Below are 19016 nucleotides of genomic sequence, written 5' to 3'. Positions count from 1 at the left end.
GAGCTAGAAACATCGATGAGAGAGAAACACCGATCAGCTGCCTCTTGCACACTCCCTTCTGTGAATGTGACCGCAACCAAGGTATTTGCCCTTAACCGGAATTGAACCCGGGACCTTTCAGTCTGCAGGCTGATGCTCAGCTGACCTTATTTTTATGATGTCTGAAAATGTTTTTGGGCACAGCTCACATATGACCCTCAAAGAGTAGACTCTTCACAGGGAAGTGTCTGGAAGTTAGGAATTATGGCGGTAACCCAAATATTTAAGTGGGGGTTCACCATGAGTGAGTTTCAGAGTTAGTGACTAGTCCAGGCTGAGAAGAAAATAACTGTCAGCAGACTACCTGACTTAAATTTCTTGACTAAATCATATTAACAATAGCAATCAACTAAAACTGACAAGCACTTTGAAACTCTACAAATCCTAATAATGAAAATAGGAATGCATAATTGAAGCACACAGTGTCTTTTTTCTTTGTTTATATATGTACTAGAGACCCTGTGCACAGATTCGTGCACTGGTGGGGTCCCACAGCCTGGCCTGCAGGGTTCGGGCTGAAACCAGCTCTCTGACATCCCCTGAGGAGTCCCAGATTGCAAGAGGGTGGCTCTTGGTAATGTGCCCTAGAATTGGGCTCCCTCCTCTCTGGTTCCAGGTGCATCACCCAAAAACTGCAGCTCGGCAGCTCCTCTCTTGAGCTGGTGGTCAGTGCATGTCATAGCTACTAGCTGGTCGGCCAGCTGGCTGGTTGGCTGGTCACTTACGGTAGGCTTTTATATATAGATTATTTTTTAATCACAGTTGAGATTCAATTGTATATTAGTTTTAGGTATATATCATAGTGGTTAGACATTTATGTAACTTACAATGTGATCCTCCTGATAAGTCTAGTACCTCTTTGACACCATACACAGTTATTATAATATTATTGACTGTTTATGTACAAATGCACCTGGCTGCTGTCACCAACAGTTTGGCCCTGGACAGTGTGCCTTGGTTGGTTGGAGCATTGTTCTATGTGCTGAAAGGTTTTTGAGTTCAATTCCCAGTCAGGGCACATACCTTGGTTTGGGGTTTAATTCCTGGTCCAGGAATGTATGGGAGGTAACTAATCTATGTTTCTCTCTCACATCTATGTCTCTCTCTCCTCCCACTCTCTCTAAAAATCAGTAGGCGTGTTCTTGGATGAGGATTAAAAAAACAAACAACATTTTTTCCTTTTTCCCTCCTTCGGCAAAGTGTATAATGAGTATACATACTTTCTCATGTAAGTGTTTATGGTAAATTTTGCAATGGAGCAAATATTGAACAAGCCATGGCTCTTTGAAAACTTAAGTACTCTATTGATGAACTGCTCTTATAACCTATAATATAATATATAAGCAGTGAGGCTAATTGGTTTCCATTTACCTATATTTATAGTTAATTTTTTAGAAAAACTTTTCACTTGTCCCTAGCACTTAGCACTTTGTTAGGGACATAAGGGAAGTAGATTAATGTCCCCTGTACTCCAAGAGTTAGCAATCTTATTGAGGATTTAAGGCTTCCATGCATTATTAAAATAGTATAAAATATGTCAGTCTACTCATGGGCCAAAATGCGACTTAGAGATACTAACTCAATGATTCTTATATATTAGTGCACATAAAACTATGTGGAAAGCCAATAAAACATGAAGATTCCCAAGCCACATTTTGATCCAATAAGGCAAAAATCTGCATTTTTGTCAAGCACTCAGATCATCTGTGATTCTTTGATGCAGTTGAACTAAGGAGCCTCCTGAACAGATGCACAGAAGGTCAGGAATTGGGGTTTTGGGAAAGGACTGGAATTGTTAGAATAAATTTGTAGAAAATAAAAGATTGGAGATGAGACTGCAAGGTCTCGTGTCAAGGGTGGGTGGTTTTAAAGAAAGAGAAGAGAAGCATATTCTTGGAAAAGGGAAAGGTCTGAAGAAAAGTCCAAATTTAGGAGTAAATGTGGCCTAAGAAAGGGACAACCAGAACACAGGCCTGAGAGAAGCACAGGAGATGGCCACATAAAAGCTGGTGTTCACTCCCCTCATGCTGATTATTGACACAAGACTCTAGGACATCTAACTTCTTTATGAAAGTGACCAGAATGTGCACTGAGTGGCCAGATTATTATGATCTCTGAATGCATAATAATCTGGCCACTCAGTGTATATCCTATGTAATAAAAGGCTAATATGCAAATTGTCTCCTAGACCAGGAGTTTGACCAGCAGGCAAGTTGGCCAACTCCCCCTGGCCAGGCTGGCTGGTCCCCAGCCATGCACAAATTCATGCACCGGGCTTCTAACACACATACATGCACACACACACACACACACACACACACACACACACACTCAGTGGCCAGGTTATTATGTGCTCAGAGATCATAATAACCTGGCCACTCAGTGTATAAAGAAAGAATCTTTCATTCTCATGCTTGAACCTGAGTTTTACATGTTATGTCTAATTTTTAGGTTCAATGGACATTAAAAAAAAAAAAAAAGCAAACAAGGGCTAGAGCTACAACCCCTAAGCCAACCAAACCCAATGTCTGTGTATAAAACTCTAAATATGATGACTTAGTGTTTCATGTCAAATGAATAGTCATATGGTAGATTCATGCCTTAGGATCCAGAAAGAACTGGGTTTGGATCATTGTTATACCACTTATACCTGGGACATTTTACTTGACCATTTTAAGTTTTAGTTTCCAAATCTGTAAAGGTTAATTGAAGATTAATTGAGGTGGCAAATATAAACTCTTTGGCACATAGTAGATAGCTGAGTGAGTGAATGAACAATATTTTAAAAAATATTTTCATATTTTTAAGAAAAATGTTTTAAGTGGATTAATCCATGATTACAAATGGTGTGATGCATTTTGGGTCGGATAGATAAAACTGCACAATTATGATATATTAAGAGATATTTATGTTTTTCTGTGCAATAAAAAAAAAATAGAGATGAAATTTGATTGTGGAGCTGATTAACAATGGATGTGATCTGAAGGACCCCTAAGATGTGTTTCCAAGAGACCCGAAGCCTTCTGCTAGCATTTCACCGCTGGTGACCCATGCAGGGTGCATAGCTCATATCAGTCATTCCTGGTTAGTGTGAATTATGTTTCAGATATTTTCTCTTTGTGACAGTGGAGAGAATACTGCCGAGGAACAGAGACTGGCTGCACAGGAAGGAAAGTTGGAACCATCCTGTAATAAGAGGCACCCTCAGAAAATCGAATGGCAAGAATGAAAGATAATATGAGCATCCTGCAAGCCTTCATCTGGGCAGAAGTGGCACCAGAATAGGTAAAATAGGGCACAGAAAGGAGGTACTGACAAATGCCAAGTACTTTTCCTTTCTCCTAAGTCTGGTTTGACTGCTGTTGTTCCCTGTTCTTTAAGTCCCTAATTTCCATGAAATGTCGCACAAATGCCTTTTTATTTGTGGTGTCACATCACAGAGTAAAATCCTTTCAGATGAGGAAGTGAGGCTTACATGTTCTCACCAGATGACTTAGGGAAACCTGAGAGCAGACATGGTTTCTTCAAAAAGTAGTTTTTATGAAAAGCAATGAACCAAAATATAAGAACTAAACTGCTTTAAGTAACTCAGTTCTTTTTATGTGATTTTAACTATTTATTATTGCTGCCTTTTATTATTATTATTATTATTATTATTATTATTTAAAATTATCCTCTTTCTATGATTTAGAGACCTTTTCTGTTTATTATTCATTTTCTCTGAATCATTATACACATTCTATATTTAGAAATTTAGAAGGAAAAATGCTTTTTCGTTTACATTAAAATACCGTGAGTCTTGGCCCTGGTCAGTGTGGCCCATTTGGTTGGAATGTCATCCCATACATCAAAGGATTGTGGGTTCGATTCCCAGTCAGGGTACGTGCCTGGGTTGTGGATTTGATCCCCAGATGGGGCAAGGGATCACTGATCTCTCTCATACCGATGCTTTTCTCTCTCTCTTCCCTTCTCTCTAAAATCAATGAGCATATCCTTGGGTGAATATTAAAAAAATAAAAAAAACACAAAGAATTCAATGAGTGTTGATGAAAGAATTATTTTCCTTCACAGGAAAAGAAAGCAAAGTTACATTAGTGTGGTATGAGAAATATGGTCTAAATGCCAACCGCAGATTAGATAAAAGTGAAGTTATTTGTGCCGAGAGAAATGGACTATAAATTATGGAAGAAAATGTGTTTTGTTTATACCTAAGGCTAGTAGTTGCTAGTAGTGCATAGTAGTTGCTTCGTTGAGATTTATTGGGTGATTAACTTATAATACAATGAGAAATAAACCACAGTCCCTAGCCCTGAGGAGTTTCAAAATACATCCTCCATGTCTTCACACATACGCACACGTGCACACACTCAGATGCCCTTGAATGGGTCTCATGACTCATCTCTTGTCACCAGATTCCCCGGTGATTATTTAGTCAGAATCAACACAATGTTATCAGCTCAATCCCAAAAAAGTCTTGCAGGGGGCTGCTTATTTGAAGTTTTATGAGAATTTCTGGTTTCTTATTAAAAGAGGCAACAGTGTCCAGGAAATTCCCAAAACTTGGCTTTCAAACCACGAAGAAATCATTGTGCAATTGAATGTGGTTTCAGGAAGAAAATACTGCTCAATTTCGGAAGCAGTGTTAATTATCTTTTGAATGAGTGCCAAGAACTCCCGTTCGAGAGAGGTCAGGAGTTCTGTGGATCAAACTTCACATCGGTAAACGTTTCTTCACTATGTTATCTCAGAAGTTCTAGGAAAAAATCCTCTGTAAGCACCCAGTCAAGAGTTGCTCAAATGTTGATGATTCATATTATTCTGAAACCTAAGTGTGATAACTACTTCTGTAAGGGAGCTCCAGAGCCAGGGGATTTTAGAAGTCTGTGGACAAACTCAACAAACTCTACTGTGTTACCTTCTCCTACACTTGTCCAGCCTATATTCCAGTTAATGTAAATATAGACAACAGGGAAAGAACAGGTGTTTTGTGTTTTTTTTTTAACCTTTCAAAAGCCATACCAGCAAATGATTCTTGATTTCTTGTCAACATTCTTGGGCTTATCACTCCATGTTTATTGTGACAGTAAAACAATAAAGATCGAGATTTAATTTTAACTCACGCTGGTCAGTCTAGGGCAGAAAGTGAAGATGATGAGCTGGAGAAATATTAATCCAGGCTGGTTATTTAACTGCAGCCTCATTTTGAGAAGAGCACTATCCAAGACACCCAGTCCGCACCATGAAACTCCCTAGTTACATTGTGATTTATCGCCGGCTACTCCTCATAGTTTCCAGTCTACTGTTTTTCCTGCCCCTGCCTCTCATCCTCCGCACCAAGGTAAGTGGACCTGGGAAATAGGCTGACCGGTTTCCTGATGTAGACACTGCCCTTCTCCATGGGTCCAGATTTAATTTCATTGGGGCATCCTTGTAAGCATTTTTCTGTTTTCTTTAAGTGTTGTCAGTCTATGAAGTCCCAAATGATAAACTCAGGGCATTTTCAACCCCTTAGTAAAATGATTTGAATCAGCAGATGTTTAGTGAGCACTGTCCCTGTGCCAGGCATGATGGATGTCACTTGCTGGTAGGACAGCCCCCCCTCCCCCCCAGGCTCTCTGCTTTAAGTCCCACATTGATCACTTGCAAGCTGGGTGACCTGGGCAAATTGCTTAACCTCTCAGTGCTTCTGTTTTCTTTTTTTTTCTTTCTTTATTTTGTTTTTGTTTGTTTTTAATCTTTGTTGTTCAGATTATTACAGAGGTCCCTCTTTTTTCCCCCATAGCTCCCCTCCACCTGGTTCCCACCTCACCCCAGGCCCTCACCACCCCACTGTCCGTGTCCATAGGCACTGAATACATACATGTAAGATTTGCGAACTGTCATGCTGCTGATTCTATTTCACTCACCAGCTTATTCTGTTCATCATATTTTTTATTCATTTGATTTTTTGGTTCACTTGTTGATAGATATGTATTTGTTGTCACTTTGTTGTTCCTAATTTTTTATCTTTACCTTTTTCTCCCCCTTCTTAACCGTTCAGCGTTTTATGTAATACTGGTTGGTGGTGATGAACTCCTTTAGCTTTTTCTTGCCTGTGAAGCTCTTCATCTGACCTTCTCTATCTTAAGACTGGGAGAGTAATAGGCTTGTTGTGGGAATTAAGTGAGTGATGAATGTGGTAAGTTGGGTGGAGTGGGTCCCTAAATGTGATGACTCCACAGCAGGTGCAATTCCCCTATGATGCCTTTTCTCTGAGTGGAGGAAAGTAAGTATTCATCAGGGTGATACCATTTTGCACTACAAGGGGATCCCTGTAATTGCAGTACTATGGATCCTCCAGCCTCCCTCAGAAGCTGGTCACCAAACTGGGAATTTCTATGGGAAATTCATGTGAGCCAAGGTCCCTTCTACTGGCAAAGCTGGCAAAGGGACTGGCCTCTGCCACCCACAGCTGCCGCTTGTCTGCTGCCAGGGGCAACCGCCCAGCGGCAGCCTCTCTCCGCACTGAGGCCTCCAGGTCCCCTGTGCAGGACAGGAAGAATTCCCCACCCCTTTTGGTCAAACATTGTGCTGAGGCCCCAGGTTCTTACAGAATTGCTAGTGAAAACAGCAACTGATTTTGGTGGGGTTGGTTTTGTTTTGCAAATTCTGTGTGAATTCTCCTCCCCTCTCCTCCCTATTGCTCTTACTGCTGCTACTTCTGAGCACTCCTTTAGGAGTCTGGCAACCGCTAGATGACAAAGTTCAGTATCAGACATAGGGCTCTAATGGGAATGCCCTCCTCCAACTCTCTTGGATGATTGTTACTCTATCCGGCACGCATGATGGCTTCTCTTCCCAAATCCCCTGGCCCTGAAGACCCCTGCACCTAGCTGGAACCAGCACATCCTGGTTCCTATCTGGACCCCTGCTCTAGTGTCATATTTCTCTCAGTTAGTCTCAGTGGCGAAAATAAAAAGTTGCTTTACAGCAGTGAAAATAAAAAATTAAACCAGTTAAAACAAACCTAGGCTAGGATTGCATATCATCTATGCTGCTTCTTTCATATATAAACCCAGGACATTTTGATTATCTTCCATAATTTTTAGATAAAATGAATATGGACTCTTTCAAAGAGAAAACAAGTAGGTAATAAAAAGCAACGATATCAGCGCATGATTCATTAACTGGAAAGCTTATTCTAAGAAATGCACTCATTGATTTCCCCCCCCGCAAGGTGCTGTGATAAGAGTACATTGGGCCAATGGGGAAACCTTGGGCCTGGCTGTTTAATGAACTGTGTTACCTTTCTTTTCCCTCTAGTCAAGTCCTCTGTTAAAACTCAAGTCATGCTGATGAGAGGTTTATTTTGCTTGTACAATAACATGATTTCATTTTTTGGCTACTCATAGCCCAATGCATAGCCAATCATTTAATCAACTATCAATTAAATTCAAAGATTGTAACTGTTGTTTACAATGAAAGCAAAACTTTATTTTCAGAGACTGTGGGCCTTTGTGTAAAATCTCAGTAGAGGCTTACTTTGACATAGATACAAATCAATGTATTATACCTTCCTGGTTACCAAACTGGAGAGCCCTATGCTTCTAAACTCACAGAACAAATAAAGATTCAAGCAAAGCAAAAAGTCAATTTTGCTTTATGTAAACATAATACATGATCTAGAGCTAACAAACAATGAGTTATTGACTGATTTTCTTTTTTAAGTTTCCTGCTGGTGATTTAATTATTTGTATGGACTGACCTTAAACCTTAATTCCATCTCAAGTCAAAATGTGGCACCCATGATGGGAGACCTTCCTTGGTTTTTCAATGTAATGTTCAAAGGAAAAAGAAGGGATTCACCCAGGAGAGCTTGCTTCTGTTCCAGGAATTCTGTCAGCTAAATTATCTTATTTTTCATTATGAACACTAAGACAATCATCCATGTTCTGTCATTCTCACTTTACACTTGAGAACAATGATGCTCAAAGGCATGCCACTCAACATGGGCCACATGGATATTGTGGAAACTGGATTTGATCTTGGGTTCTGTCAGAACTTCTAATTGATGCTTTAAAAGGGGTTTTCATTGATCTTGTCTATGTTTTTGAAGATTTACCTTTCATTTTGAAAAGTTACATAAAGTGTGGCTTGATAATCATCTATCAACAACTCAGGCATTTCTCTTCATAATGATGCTTTACGCGGGTCAAACCACAGAAGCAACTCCTCAGTTGACCTCATGCTACTTAATGTCTTCAAGATAGAAAATTGCAGTGAGTCTAATCACTGGGGGTGGGCCTCGTTAACCAGAAGAGAGGTTCAGCTCTAATAAAGAACATGAGGCATTTATTTTAGCAAAAACGGTTGCGATGGGGAGAGGCAGACTCAGGTAGCAACTCAAACTGTGCTCTGGAGAGAACAAAATGTAACTCTTTCATGCAAGTAAGTGAAGGGTTGTTGTCTAGATGAACAGGAATTGGTTAGTTTCAATATGTAAACAAGATAGATGAAAATCACAGGGAGAGTTAGAGTCCGGGTGTGTCCAGACAACAGTTCTTGGTCCACAAGCTTATGACTCAGCCTTGAGCTAAGTTTAGCGATAGGTTTATCAACTTAATAGCAGTTCTGAGAATTGAGGCACAAGATGTGCATTGGTCCCACTTCCTTAAGAGCTCCTGACTCTCTTTGAAAGTACTCTCTTAGCAATGTGTATTCTATTTTATTTCTCTACTAGAGGCGCAGTGCATGAAAATTCATGCACTGGGGGCGGGAAGAAAGGGGAGGATCCCTTAACCCCGCCTGCTCCCTCTCACAGTCCCAGAGCCCTCAGGGGATGTCCTACTGATGGCTTAGGCCTGCTCCCTGGCTCTATAGTCTGACAGACGTTGATTATAGCTAAGTCTGGCCTTCCTTGGTGGGAGGTGACCAGGCCAATCAGGAGAAGGCGACACCCCCAGCACAGCTGTTGCTGCCATTGCTGGCCACCAAGGCGGCCTGAGCCTCAGCCTGACCCTCGCAGCAACAGCCACTATCATCTGCGGTTTTGTCTGGAAGGAGGACCGGAAGACGTATTGTCTAATTAGCATGTTAGATATGAGAATGAAGCAGCAGTGGGTCTTCTTATATGTGTCATTTGGTGAGTGTCCCAGAGTCCCAGCTATACAAGCTGGTCATGTCAGTTTGTCACATTGTGTGCCCCTTCCCTTTCATATCGAATGCTCACCATGAGTCATGTCATTAGGCTGGCATCTTAGTATCCTTCAGGTGGAAGAGACTTTAGAACTGTGTTTCAGTTTTTATAGAAATGACAGTTGAGAGCAAAGTTGAGAGCTTATGCTCACACCAGAAGCCTTGTGGGCATAAGTTAAACAGAAGCAAAAATTTAATCTTTACTAGTTGCAGTTGGCTTACACTTATCAGTTTTGTTTCCTGTCCAGTTCATCCTGTTTATAACTAGTCCACAAAATACTATGCTATGTCTTAATATTTGGCAAGGATAGCATTAAGAATGGCCCAGCTCCTTAGACCCTTGTCCTAACATTCACAATCAATATCTGTCAGACTTTAGAGCCAGTGATTGCAACCACAATTGAATATCTAGATCTTTATATCTCTTACCATGGTAATAAGTATATTCCTAATACATTAGTGTAAACGTTTCTTTAATATTGTAATCCTATGTTCTTATCACTTAACACTGCATCATCACTAATGTCATTTTTAAATTTTATTATTTTTTAAAATAAATTTTTATTCATTTAGAGAGGAAGGGAGAAGGAGAGAGAAATAGAAACATCTATTGATGAGAAATTCTCATTGACTGGCTGCCTCCTACACACCTCACACTGAGGATCAAGCCCATAACCTGAGCATGTGTCCTGACCAGGAATCGAACCACAACCTCCTGGTGAATAGGTTGATGCTCAACCACTGAACCACACTGGCTGGGCTATGCCTTCCTTTTAATTGTTACATGGATATCAAGGTTCTTTCCCAATTAGTAGTTACAATACTAATCAGTAAAATAAGCCTATAATGTATTTGCTATTTATGTAAATATTTGAATGAAGTTAATAATTGCACTGAATTTTCTCATTTTGGAGAGGAAATTTCTTAAACATTCCTAGATAAAAACATTTTTAGCCCTGACCAGTTTGGCTCAGTGTATAGAGCGTTGGCCTGCACACTCAAGGGTCCCAGGTTTGATTCTGGTCAAGAGCAAGTACCTTGGGTGCTGGCACATATCCAGTAGGGAGTGTACAGGGCAGCTAATCAATGTTTCTAACTCTATCTCTCTCCCTTCCTCTCTCTAAAAAAAAATCAATAAAATATAAAAACAAAAACCTTTTTAAACTGGCCGAGGCTACATCTATAGTTCCAGAGATATTCTCTGTGCAGCACTGTTCTTTTGTGACTATTCCTAACATCTTGTTCATTTTTACTCTTCACAGCACTTTGTGCTATTTTCTTATTTATTTGTCCAGTTCTTGGCTTTTCTTTCTATTTCCATAATGAAACAAAAAGATAAAAAGAGAAGGCTAGGTTTGAGGAGATATAAGAGGAGAAAACAGAATAACATTTTTGTTTGTTTGTTTGTTTGTATGTAGAGTGCATTTCCTCCTGCTATGTCTCCGTCTATCTAGTTTATCCATTAATTAAGACCCCTATTTGAGATGAGACAGGGAAACAGCCACTCAGCTATTGAGCATTCCCCAATTGACTAGTTGTAAAACCAAGACCAGATGTCAGTTTTCTTCAGGTATTTCTGGATTTCTCTAGGAAATATTTTATTCCAAGAGAGACTTAAAAAAAGAAGAGAATGGGCGAGCCAACACAGCAGGGCTTTAATGCCTGCCAAAGACTCAAGGAAGAAGCCCAAACATCACCCCTTAGCACTAAACCTAGACAACTCACCTAACAAACTTATTCACCAGAGGGCACGAGTTGAGGAGGGAAGAAATTCAGCTTTAACAGCCAGCTCTATTTCATTATTGTTTCTTTCACAGTAGATTCATTGTATACCACTTGAATTTCAAAATTAGAATAGAAATTATAATAAGTAAAAGAAATGAAACATCATGAGAGACTTATGGTGCTGAATCTAAATAAACGAAACAGATGGGAGAAATATACTGCTTGTAAAGAACTGTAAACTTTGAAAGAATAAAGGACCTACTTAGATGTCTGACATAGAAAATTGAAAATGAGTGGGAGAGGATTTAAATAAACTACAAGTGAAAGAAGAGGGAGGGGACAAATTCCAAGGAAACATAAAGAACATTTAAAGGGCCAAATCAAATAATTAAACATTTTAATAGGAATAAATGATATCATTTTAAATGTGGCTTTAAAATATTACAGGGATGTAAGATAAAGAGGAGGGAATGCTATAAACTCTAAGAGAGTGAATACTTTAGACACAGAGCATCAAAACCATGGCAAGAAAAAAAGAGAAAGTAGAGCTCATGCTACAAGTAATGTGGTAGATGAATAAAACCAGAAAGTAAAATTTGATGTATTTTTATCTCATGAATGTATTATGAGAACTTGCTTAGCCCAAAATGTTGTGCTCAGTGAACTGTGGGGTTTAAGCAGAAGTTTAAATTAATGTTAATGCTTTTAAGCAGCTTGTACAATTGCTGAAAGGTCAATATATACTGTGGTAAATGTTTATCACACATAAGGTTGTGTACAAGCACAGATCATTTGTGCCATGAATGGGTAATCAATGTGGGGATAAACCTCTAACCGTCCCACTTGTCTGTGACCTGCTGCTCCTATTTTCTTTGCCTCAGAGCATCTGCCACCCTCCCCCCATTCTTTGGCCTGAAACCTACGTGTCATCTCAGATGCTTCAGATGTTCCTGAGCATCCATCACAGTCTGCATTGCTTTGCCTCTTACGTCCGCCCCCATCCCAATCTGCTTCCACAGCTTCATTCCAGCTGGCACTGCTTTCCTGGGGCTGACTTCATCTCTTTCTCTCATGGACCACTTTTACACTCTGCCCCCTGAAGTCTTCAGCCAGAGCACTATTTTAAAAATGCCAACCTGGTCCTATAATTACTACCCCCCTCATATCACACTTTGCAGGGGCTCTCTTTTGCATACAGGGGGAAATATTTAAACCAAACATGTATACACTGATGGAGCTTTAAGATTTTGCCATTTGTTTTATCCTAACAATCCTCCCCGAAGCCCCAGTGCCTCCCTCCCATTCACATTTCCCACACTAGCAATATTCCCCCATCCGCAGTGCCCAGAATACCCACAATGAGTGTCTCTGTCTTTGCACATCCTGTGCCTCTTCCTGGAATACCCTTTCCTCTTGCCCTGTTCTTGGAAAAGGCAGCGCAGGCTGGTCTACAAGCCGAGTCTCATCCTCTGTGTTCTCATCGCATCATGGATACATTGGCCTTTAGAGTATATATTCCATTTGGCCTTTATCCTTGCTTCCCATCTGGACTGTCAAAACCTAAAGAACATGGAACACATTTAATTTGTTTCCTTTAGCACCAAACACATGCCTGTCACATGGTAAATAGTTGATAATTCTGATGAATTGATGATCTTTCATGACAGAAGGAGGTGGAAAATAAAGCCAGATCTTGTAGGAAGGATAGGGTGCAGGAGAAAGAATAAAAGGAAGGAACTTCAAACAGAGAGAAAAATGTTACTAACGGACAGACAAGAACGTTGGTGGAAAAGGAGGGTGTCTCTTCCACAAGCTCTTCCTGTCCTTCCATAATACCCATTGATACTTAGTTTGGTAACAGTAATCAGTGTGAATGCCTCATAATAACCCTTAGAAATAGTCAATATTTTCACCCCCATTTTATAGACAAGCAGGGACTCAAAGAGGTTAAGACATTTGCCCAATGTCACACGGTTTCTAACGGGAGCTTGAGAATTTAAGGACAAGTCTGTCTGACTCCCAAAGTCATCCTGACATTGCTTCTCTATATCAGATCTTTCAAAGCTTGTGCGTGGATTACCTTTCTCCATCTTTCCTGCATTTGCAAAGACAAGAGTGTGCATTGAGCTGAGCCTTCTTCCTCTGCTCAGATTCAGAGCAGCCACAATTCATGACTGACCAATAGGGAAGCCAGGAGATAAGCCATGCTTGTTTAAAATGCTGAGATGTAGGGAGTTGTGCGCAGTGTAACCTCAATTGTCCTGATTTATCTGGCATATTCTGAATAAGCTCCCCCAGTGATGCAGTCATGCTATCCCTGGCCCATTTCCTCATCAGGAAAATGAATAGGACTCTTCTAAGAGTTTTGAATGTTAGCTGTGTGGATCAGCTGCCCCAAATTTACCTGAGGTACTTGCTTAAAACCATAACCTCTGGGTATACTGCTCGCTTAACAGACTCACATGTTTCTGAAGCAGTTAATTTACACATTTCATTTCGATCAGACTCTAATGCAGTGGTTCTCAACCTTTCTAATGCTGCAACCCTTTAATACAGTTCCCCGTGTTGTGGTGACCCCCAACCATAAAATTATTTTCGTTGCTACTTCATAACTGTAATTTTGCTACTGATAATGAATCATAATGTAAATATCTGTGTTTTCCATTGGCCTTAGGCGACCCTGCTAGCGGTTCTCAACCTGTGGGTCCCGACTATAGAGCCATCGGAAAACACAGATATTTACATAACGATTCATAACAGTAGCAAAATTACAGTTATAAAGTAGCAATGAAAATAATTTTATGGTTTGGGGTCACCACAACATGAGGACTGTATTATAGGGTCATGGCATTAGAAAGATTGAGAACCACTGCTCTAATGCGTAGTCAGGTTGAAGAACTAAATGGTCTCTATAACTATTCCAGTTCCACTGTGTGCCCGGGGAGTAAAGACAGTACATCTCTATTGCTAACTGTGGAGATTAAATGAAAAGGAGTTAAAATTTTCCCGGTAATTGGCACAATGAAGCCACCAGTTGTCTTTCCCTGATCTCCATTTGGCCTAAAAATGAACAAGAAGTGCTAGTTAGTTTTTCTTGACTTTGTAGTTTAGTTCCATCTTACTCTTCAGCCCTCTTTCCACTATATAATTCGAGTCATTTCAAGCTTTGTCAGGTACATGGATTAGGTCTTGAGGAATCACGGTATTAGTGGCAGGTGTATCATAAACCATGCAAAGTCCTTACAGGCTCTGTCAAATAATAAGAGTGTTTTTCTCCTAGCATTCAGATTTAGAATGCATGATTTTTCTCCTTTCTTAATTGTGTTGTGTTCTCTCTAAAAAAAATCATTTGCAGTGAGTGAGGCCTGTGATTGGTCCTGCTTTTCTCAAGCTGTGCTGAGAGATCATATCCACATGTACTAATTCATCAGGCAAATTACTACCTAATATCAGTCAGTATGTCATTAAAAATGGAAGGAAGGATGCAAAAAATCCTATATTTTAAAGCTCATTCTATATTCTGTTCCATCTGGAGCTATAATTTAAAATGGAACCAAGGTGATTTTAAAGTATAATCAGTGAAGATAATGTGACAGTCAGAACTTGGTGGTGGTGGGTGGGGGAGGGGCAGAATTTATCCAAATTGCCAAGTTATAGCTGCATTTTCCTTTTCCACCTGTGCAGCAAGTGCCCTGGCTTCCTGTAGTTGAGGTGGTTAGGACCGGATATGACCGTGATATAGTTAAATGGAGTCTAGGTAAGTGGAAGAATGCAAACTATGGAAAATTAGCTTATACAGGTAAAATTTTTAGTTCCAATTCTAGTTTATTGGCAAGAGAGATGTGAGGTCCAGGAATAATGTAGAAACATTCACCCACTGGAGTGAGGGTCAAGATATCTGGTGCCAGACAATTAGGAGATAGAATGAAAAATTGAGCAAGGAAAAGCAGAGATACCTATGCCAATGAACTTCATTCCTAGGACAGTGACTGTTTTATACAGAGACCAAGAGATATGAATAAAAACATTATAGCACAAATGCAGAGAAGAAATATTCATTTATTTGTTAAATATTACTGAGCACTTACTACATGTCAGGCACTGTTTTAAGTGCTGGGATGGGGGAGTAAATGAAATGATGTATGCCCTCAGGGAGTTTATGCTAGGATTGGACCCCAACTCTACAACAATCTAGCAATGTGATAATTGATCCTTAATTCAATATGAAATTTTGGTGGAGACTAAATAAATCATGTGGAACCCCAAGTATAGTACCTGCCATATAGTAGGTATCATAAATGTTATTTTTCCAAATGTTATTTTTCCTTTACTTAATCATGTCAGAAAAAAAAAGTTTTGTTTTACTTGGTACCTATCTTCACCTTTTAAGTAAGCTTTTCTGTCTGTAAAAGCTATGATCAGAAAGTCTAGATAAATGTTAAACAGTTAGAATCCCCACCCACATACCTATACTCACTTCTCCTCTCTAAATACAAAGCAAATACATATTTCTACATATTAGAATGGGTCAGGAAAGCAAACAAGTGGAGTGAAGTTGAGAAACTGTGGTCTCAAGTGTGCCCAGGTAATCCAGGGGTCAGAGCCAGGTCATCGTCTGTTGTGTAAAGGGTTGCTTATCAGAAGGAACCCCTGTACAACACGGGTAAACCAGCACTGTTCTTAGGAAACTGGGACAGATGGCCACGTCCCTGCCCCCCAATCAGAGGTGGATAATCCTATTATCCTCCTTTTCTAGACTGTGAGCTTCCTTAAAAATGGAAAAAAATGGGGTGTTTCCCAAAAGTTCCTGGAAGGTTGCTATCAGAAATAATGCAGATACTTTGCCTTAGCCAGGGGCACAATGAAGGATAGGCAAGTTTTCAAAACAGGTTCTGCACCTAGGATTCAGCTTGGGCGGGAGGGCACTACCTGAGAGCAAGTTTCTGTTTGAAACTTGAGCACAGAGTGAAACATCAAATAGAAGATCCAGAAGAGGAAGTAAGCCATGCTTCTCAAACTTTGACCTATATCAGAGTCACCTCGGGAACTTGCTGATGCTGCTGGTCCATGGGCCACAGAGAAATGCAAATGAGCAGCCCAAGCATTGCTTCTGAGATGGTGAAGCAAGATTTTTGAGGCAGGGAAGGTGGGCAGCATTTTTCTTATTGGAGATTTTACTCAAATGCTGATAAAGGCCAAGCATGTAAGAGAATGTGCGAAATGGAGTTGTGGTATTGTACAAAGCTGAAAACTACACAGCAGGCTCGAGTAAGCTTTTCTCTAGTCTGGAGAATTGCTGACATGGAAGAACCTCATCCCAATGTTACCAACTTTTTTAATTTTTCAAGAGAAGCCAGAAATTCATATTCAATATTTAATATGAAATCTGCTGGTTTTTTAACTCCTGACTCAAATTAAATACACACACACCATTGTGCGTTGTACATTTTATTTTCTTGTTAGACTTGGCCATCAGCCTGCAACTGCTTCATCTTAGTCACTGGGTCACAGAGCTTAGGAGTCCAAAACAGGGTCATAGGTAGTTGTAGCTGGTACTTAGGACATCCAGGAACTTGCTGGTACGACTGTATGGTTGAATATTATGAACTAGAGTTCAGTAAGAGGGTGCATGATGAGACCAGAGATAGGCACACAGATGTCAAGAAGATATGTAAAGAAGACTTTACAAATAGAGAGTTAATGTCAGGAAGTAATGGGGTAAGTCTTATTGTAATTAGACTGAAGGTGACCTTGAATGGGGATTTTGAATTGTTTTCAAGCAACTACTGAAAATCACTGACTTGATTGTCTTAAATAAAGGCTAGGATTGCTAAAATATGAAAGTGTTAGCCGGGCAAGCTAATAATTTAATATAGGAAGTTTTGCTTTTTATTCTGGCTTCAAAGTTGCCCTATCTGAGCAGAATGTCACTGTCTAGGACTCTAGATGAAGTAAATCTGTGTTGAAATGAAATTTTATCTCTTATGGCAAGGGTTATGTGTGGTGAACAGAATTAGCTAGCAACATTTCTCCCCGCCCCACCTCCCTCCCTTCCATTTTTCTTTCCTCCCTCCCTCCCTCCCTCCGTCCCTCCCTCCCTCCCTCCCTCCCTTCCTTTCTTCCTTCCTTGCTTTTCCTTCCTTCCTTCCTTCCTTCCTTCCTTCCTTCCTTCCTTCCTTCCTTCCTTCCTTCCTTCCTTCCTTCCTTCCTTCCTTCCTTCTTTCCTTTTTAGTTTTTTAGTATTAGAACTCCCTGATGGATTTGTACTCTAGATAGTTGTCAGGTCAGGGTGACCAGCCTCTTAATCTTGTTTTATGCAAAGGAATGACAAAATCAAAGTGGATTCTTGAAAGATGATCTGGTTTTGGAACAGCTTTGCCTGCAGTGGGACAAGTGGGATCAAGGCTGAGAGGCAGATTTGAGAGGTAAAATGATGGGGAGATAGAGAACAAAGAGACTGGTTGGTTGTGCCTAAAGAGAAAGATAGTAGAAGGGCCCCATTTGTCTTTGAAATCTAAGTTCTTAATACCTTTCTATGATAGAAAAAAAGTCATTAGGAGGAGCTTCGGGGTTATTCATGTTAGTTCCAAGGAAAATACTGGCCTGGTCTTTCTCCTACATTGACATTTAAAATTAAGCTGGTATTCACAAAGAAGAAGTTAGGAAAATTCAGTCAAGGCTCAGCTTTGTTTTATTATTTGTTTGAGATTATAGAGGCAGACTTTGTATAAAATTGTCAACATCAAAAACCTTTGTTCATTCTTTCTTCTTAAAATTTTTTATTCTTTCTTATATTTATTGTTTGTTAACAATAAATATAAAATACTAGAGGCTCAGTGCAAAAATTCATGCACCAGTGGGTGCCTTGGCCTGGCATATGGGGATTGAGCAGAAACTGGCTCTCTGATATCCCCTGAGGGGTCCTGGATTTTGAGGGGGTCGGGGGTTTCTCGGGTGACACACCCTGGACTTGGGCTTCCTCCTCTCTGGTTCCATCACTTAAGAACCACAGTTGCCAAATCACTGCAGCTCAGCAGCTCTTGGGTTGAGTGTCTGTCTTCTGTGATCAGTGTGTGTCATATTACAGATTGGATGGTTGCTTAGGCTTTTATATATATAGATAGCCCTAGCCAGTGTGGCTCAGTTGATTGGAGCATCACTTTATACACCAAAAGGTGGTAGGCACCCATATCTAGGTTGCAGTTTAATTCCTGATCCAGATGCATGTGGGAGACACCAATCAATGTTTTAGTGTTTCTCAAATTGATGGTTTTGTTTTTTGTTTCTCCTTCCCTTCCTCTCTCTAAAAATCAATGATTTTTAAAAAACGATGTAATTCTGGATTATTAAAGATTGCTTAGAAAGCCACTAAATTTGCAGGGATCCTGGGTAAATAAATGCCAAGCTCAGGAAACTCACCCTGAGGTAGGTGAATCAGAGGGCAGCAGAGCTAGAAATTGTATTGCCCTGGGAAAACCTTAAGTAAAAGATTTCATTAAACTCAGATAGTTTTTGTAAAATTTTTTTAAATTTAGTTCAGAATTTGCAGAGATTAAGTAGTGTGAGAGCAACACATTAATCTTTATTAATCCCTTAGTATGTTCTGGATAATTTCTTATGAAAATTATTCATGTGTGCCAAATATAATGATGAATGTCAACCATTTCTTACCAATGCCCCAAAACAGAAACCCACAGTTTTTTACCTAGCAAATTGACAGATTTATTAAGATTTGCAACCCTGTTGAGTCTCCCTGTGTCTCCTAAGGAGCTCAGCTGTCTTTCTAAAAAGCAAGACAGAAGGTTTTTCACCTCCAGGTTCATATCACTTAGGAGCTAATTCATTCTCATCCATGCCATGCAAAAATGTTCTCCCTTTTTGCAGAAGGGAAGGAAGGTGGGTGTGCATGGGTCCCAAACAACAAGGCACCAAGGAATGCAACTAAAAAGCAGCTGTGTCCTGCCCCAGGGGCAAGGCAGTAACTTGCCATTCCTGCACTCCAGAAGAACCGGAAGTGCATTTCATCAGCCAAATAGGTGAGCATTAGCAGCCACACACACTGATATGAGCACAGAAAG

At 40.1% G+C, this 19016-nt stretch overlaps 1 protein-coding gene across 2 annotated transcripts in view; it reads left to right on the top strand.

Annotated features, from left to right (window-relative positions):
• The first annotated feature begins 5220 nt into the window (after positions 1-5220).
• The window catches only part of SLC13A1 (solute carrier family 13 member 1), a 77922-nt gene continuing 64126 nt past the window's right edge, over positions 5221-19016 (top strand). For both annotated transcript variants that reach the window (XM_036425829.2, XM_045576442.1), the window contains exon 1: positions 5221-5377. In XM_036425829.2, the coding sequence (XP_036281722.1) occupies positions 5279-5377 (99 nt within the window). In that variant the 5' untranslated portion in view covers positions 5221-5278. The remainder of the gene's footprint in view (positions 5378-19016) is intronic.

This window comes from Pipistrellus kuhlii, unplaced genomic scaffold, assembly GCF_014108245.1.
Source record: "Pipistrellus kuhlii isolate mPipKuh1 unplaced genomic scaffold, mPipKuh1.p scaffold_m20_p_10, whole genome shotgun sequence".
In the NCBI taxonomy this organism is placed as follows: domain Eukaryota; kingdom Metazoa; phylum Chordata; class Mammalia; order Chiroptera; family Vespertilionidae; genus Pipistrellus; species Pipistrellus kuhlii.
The sequence above is the reverse complement of the archived record's forward strand: the minus strand, read 5'-3'. Positions and strand labels throughout refer to the sequence as shown.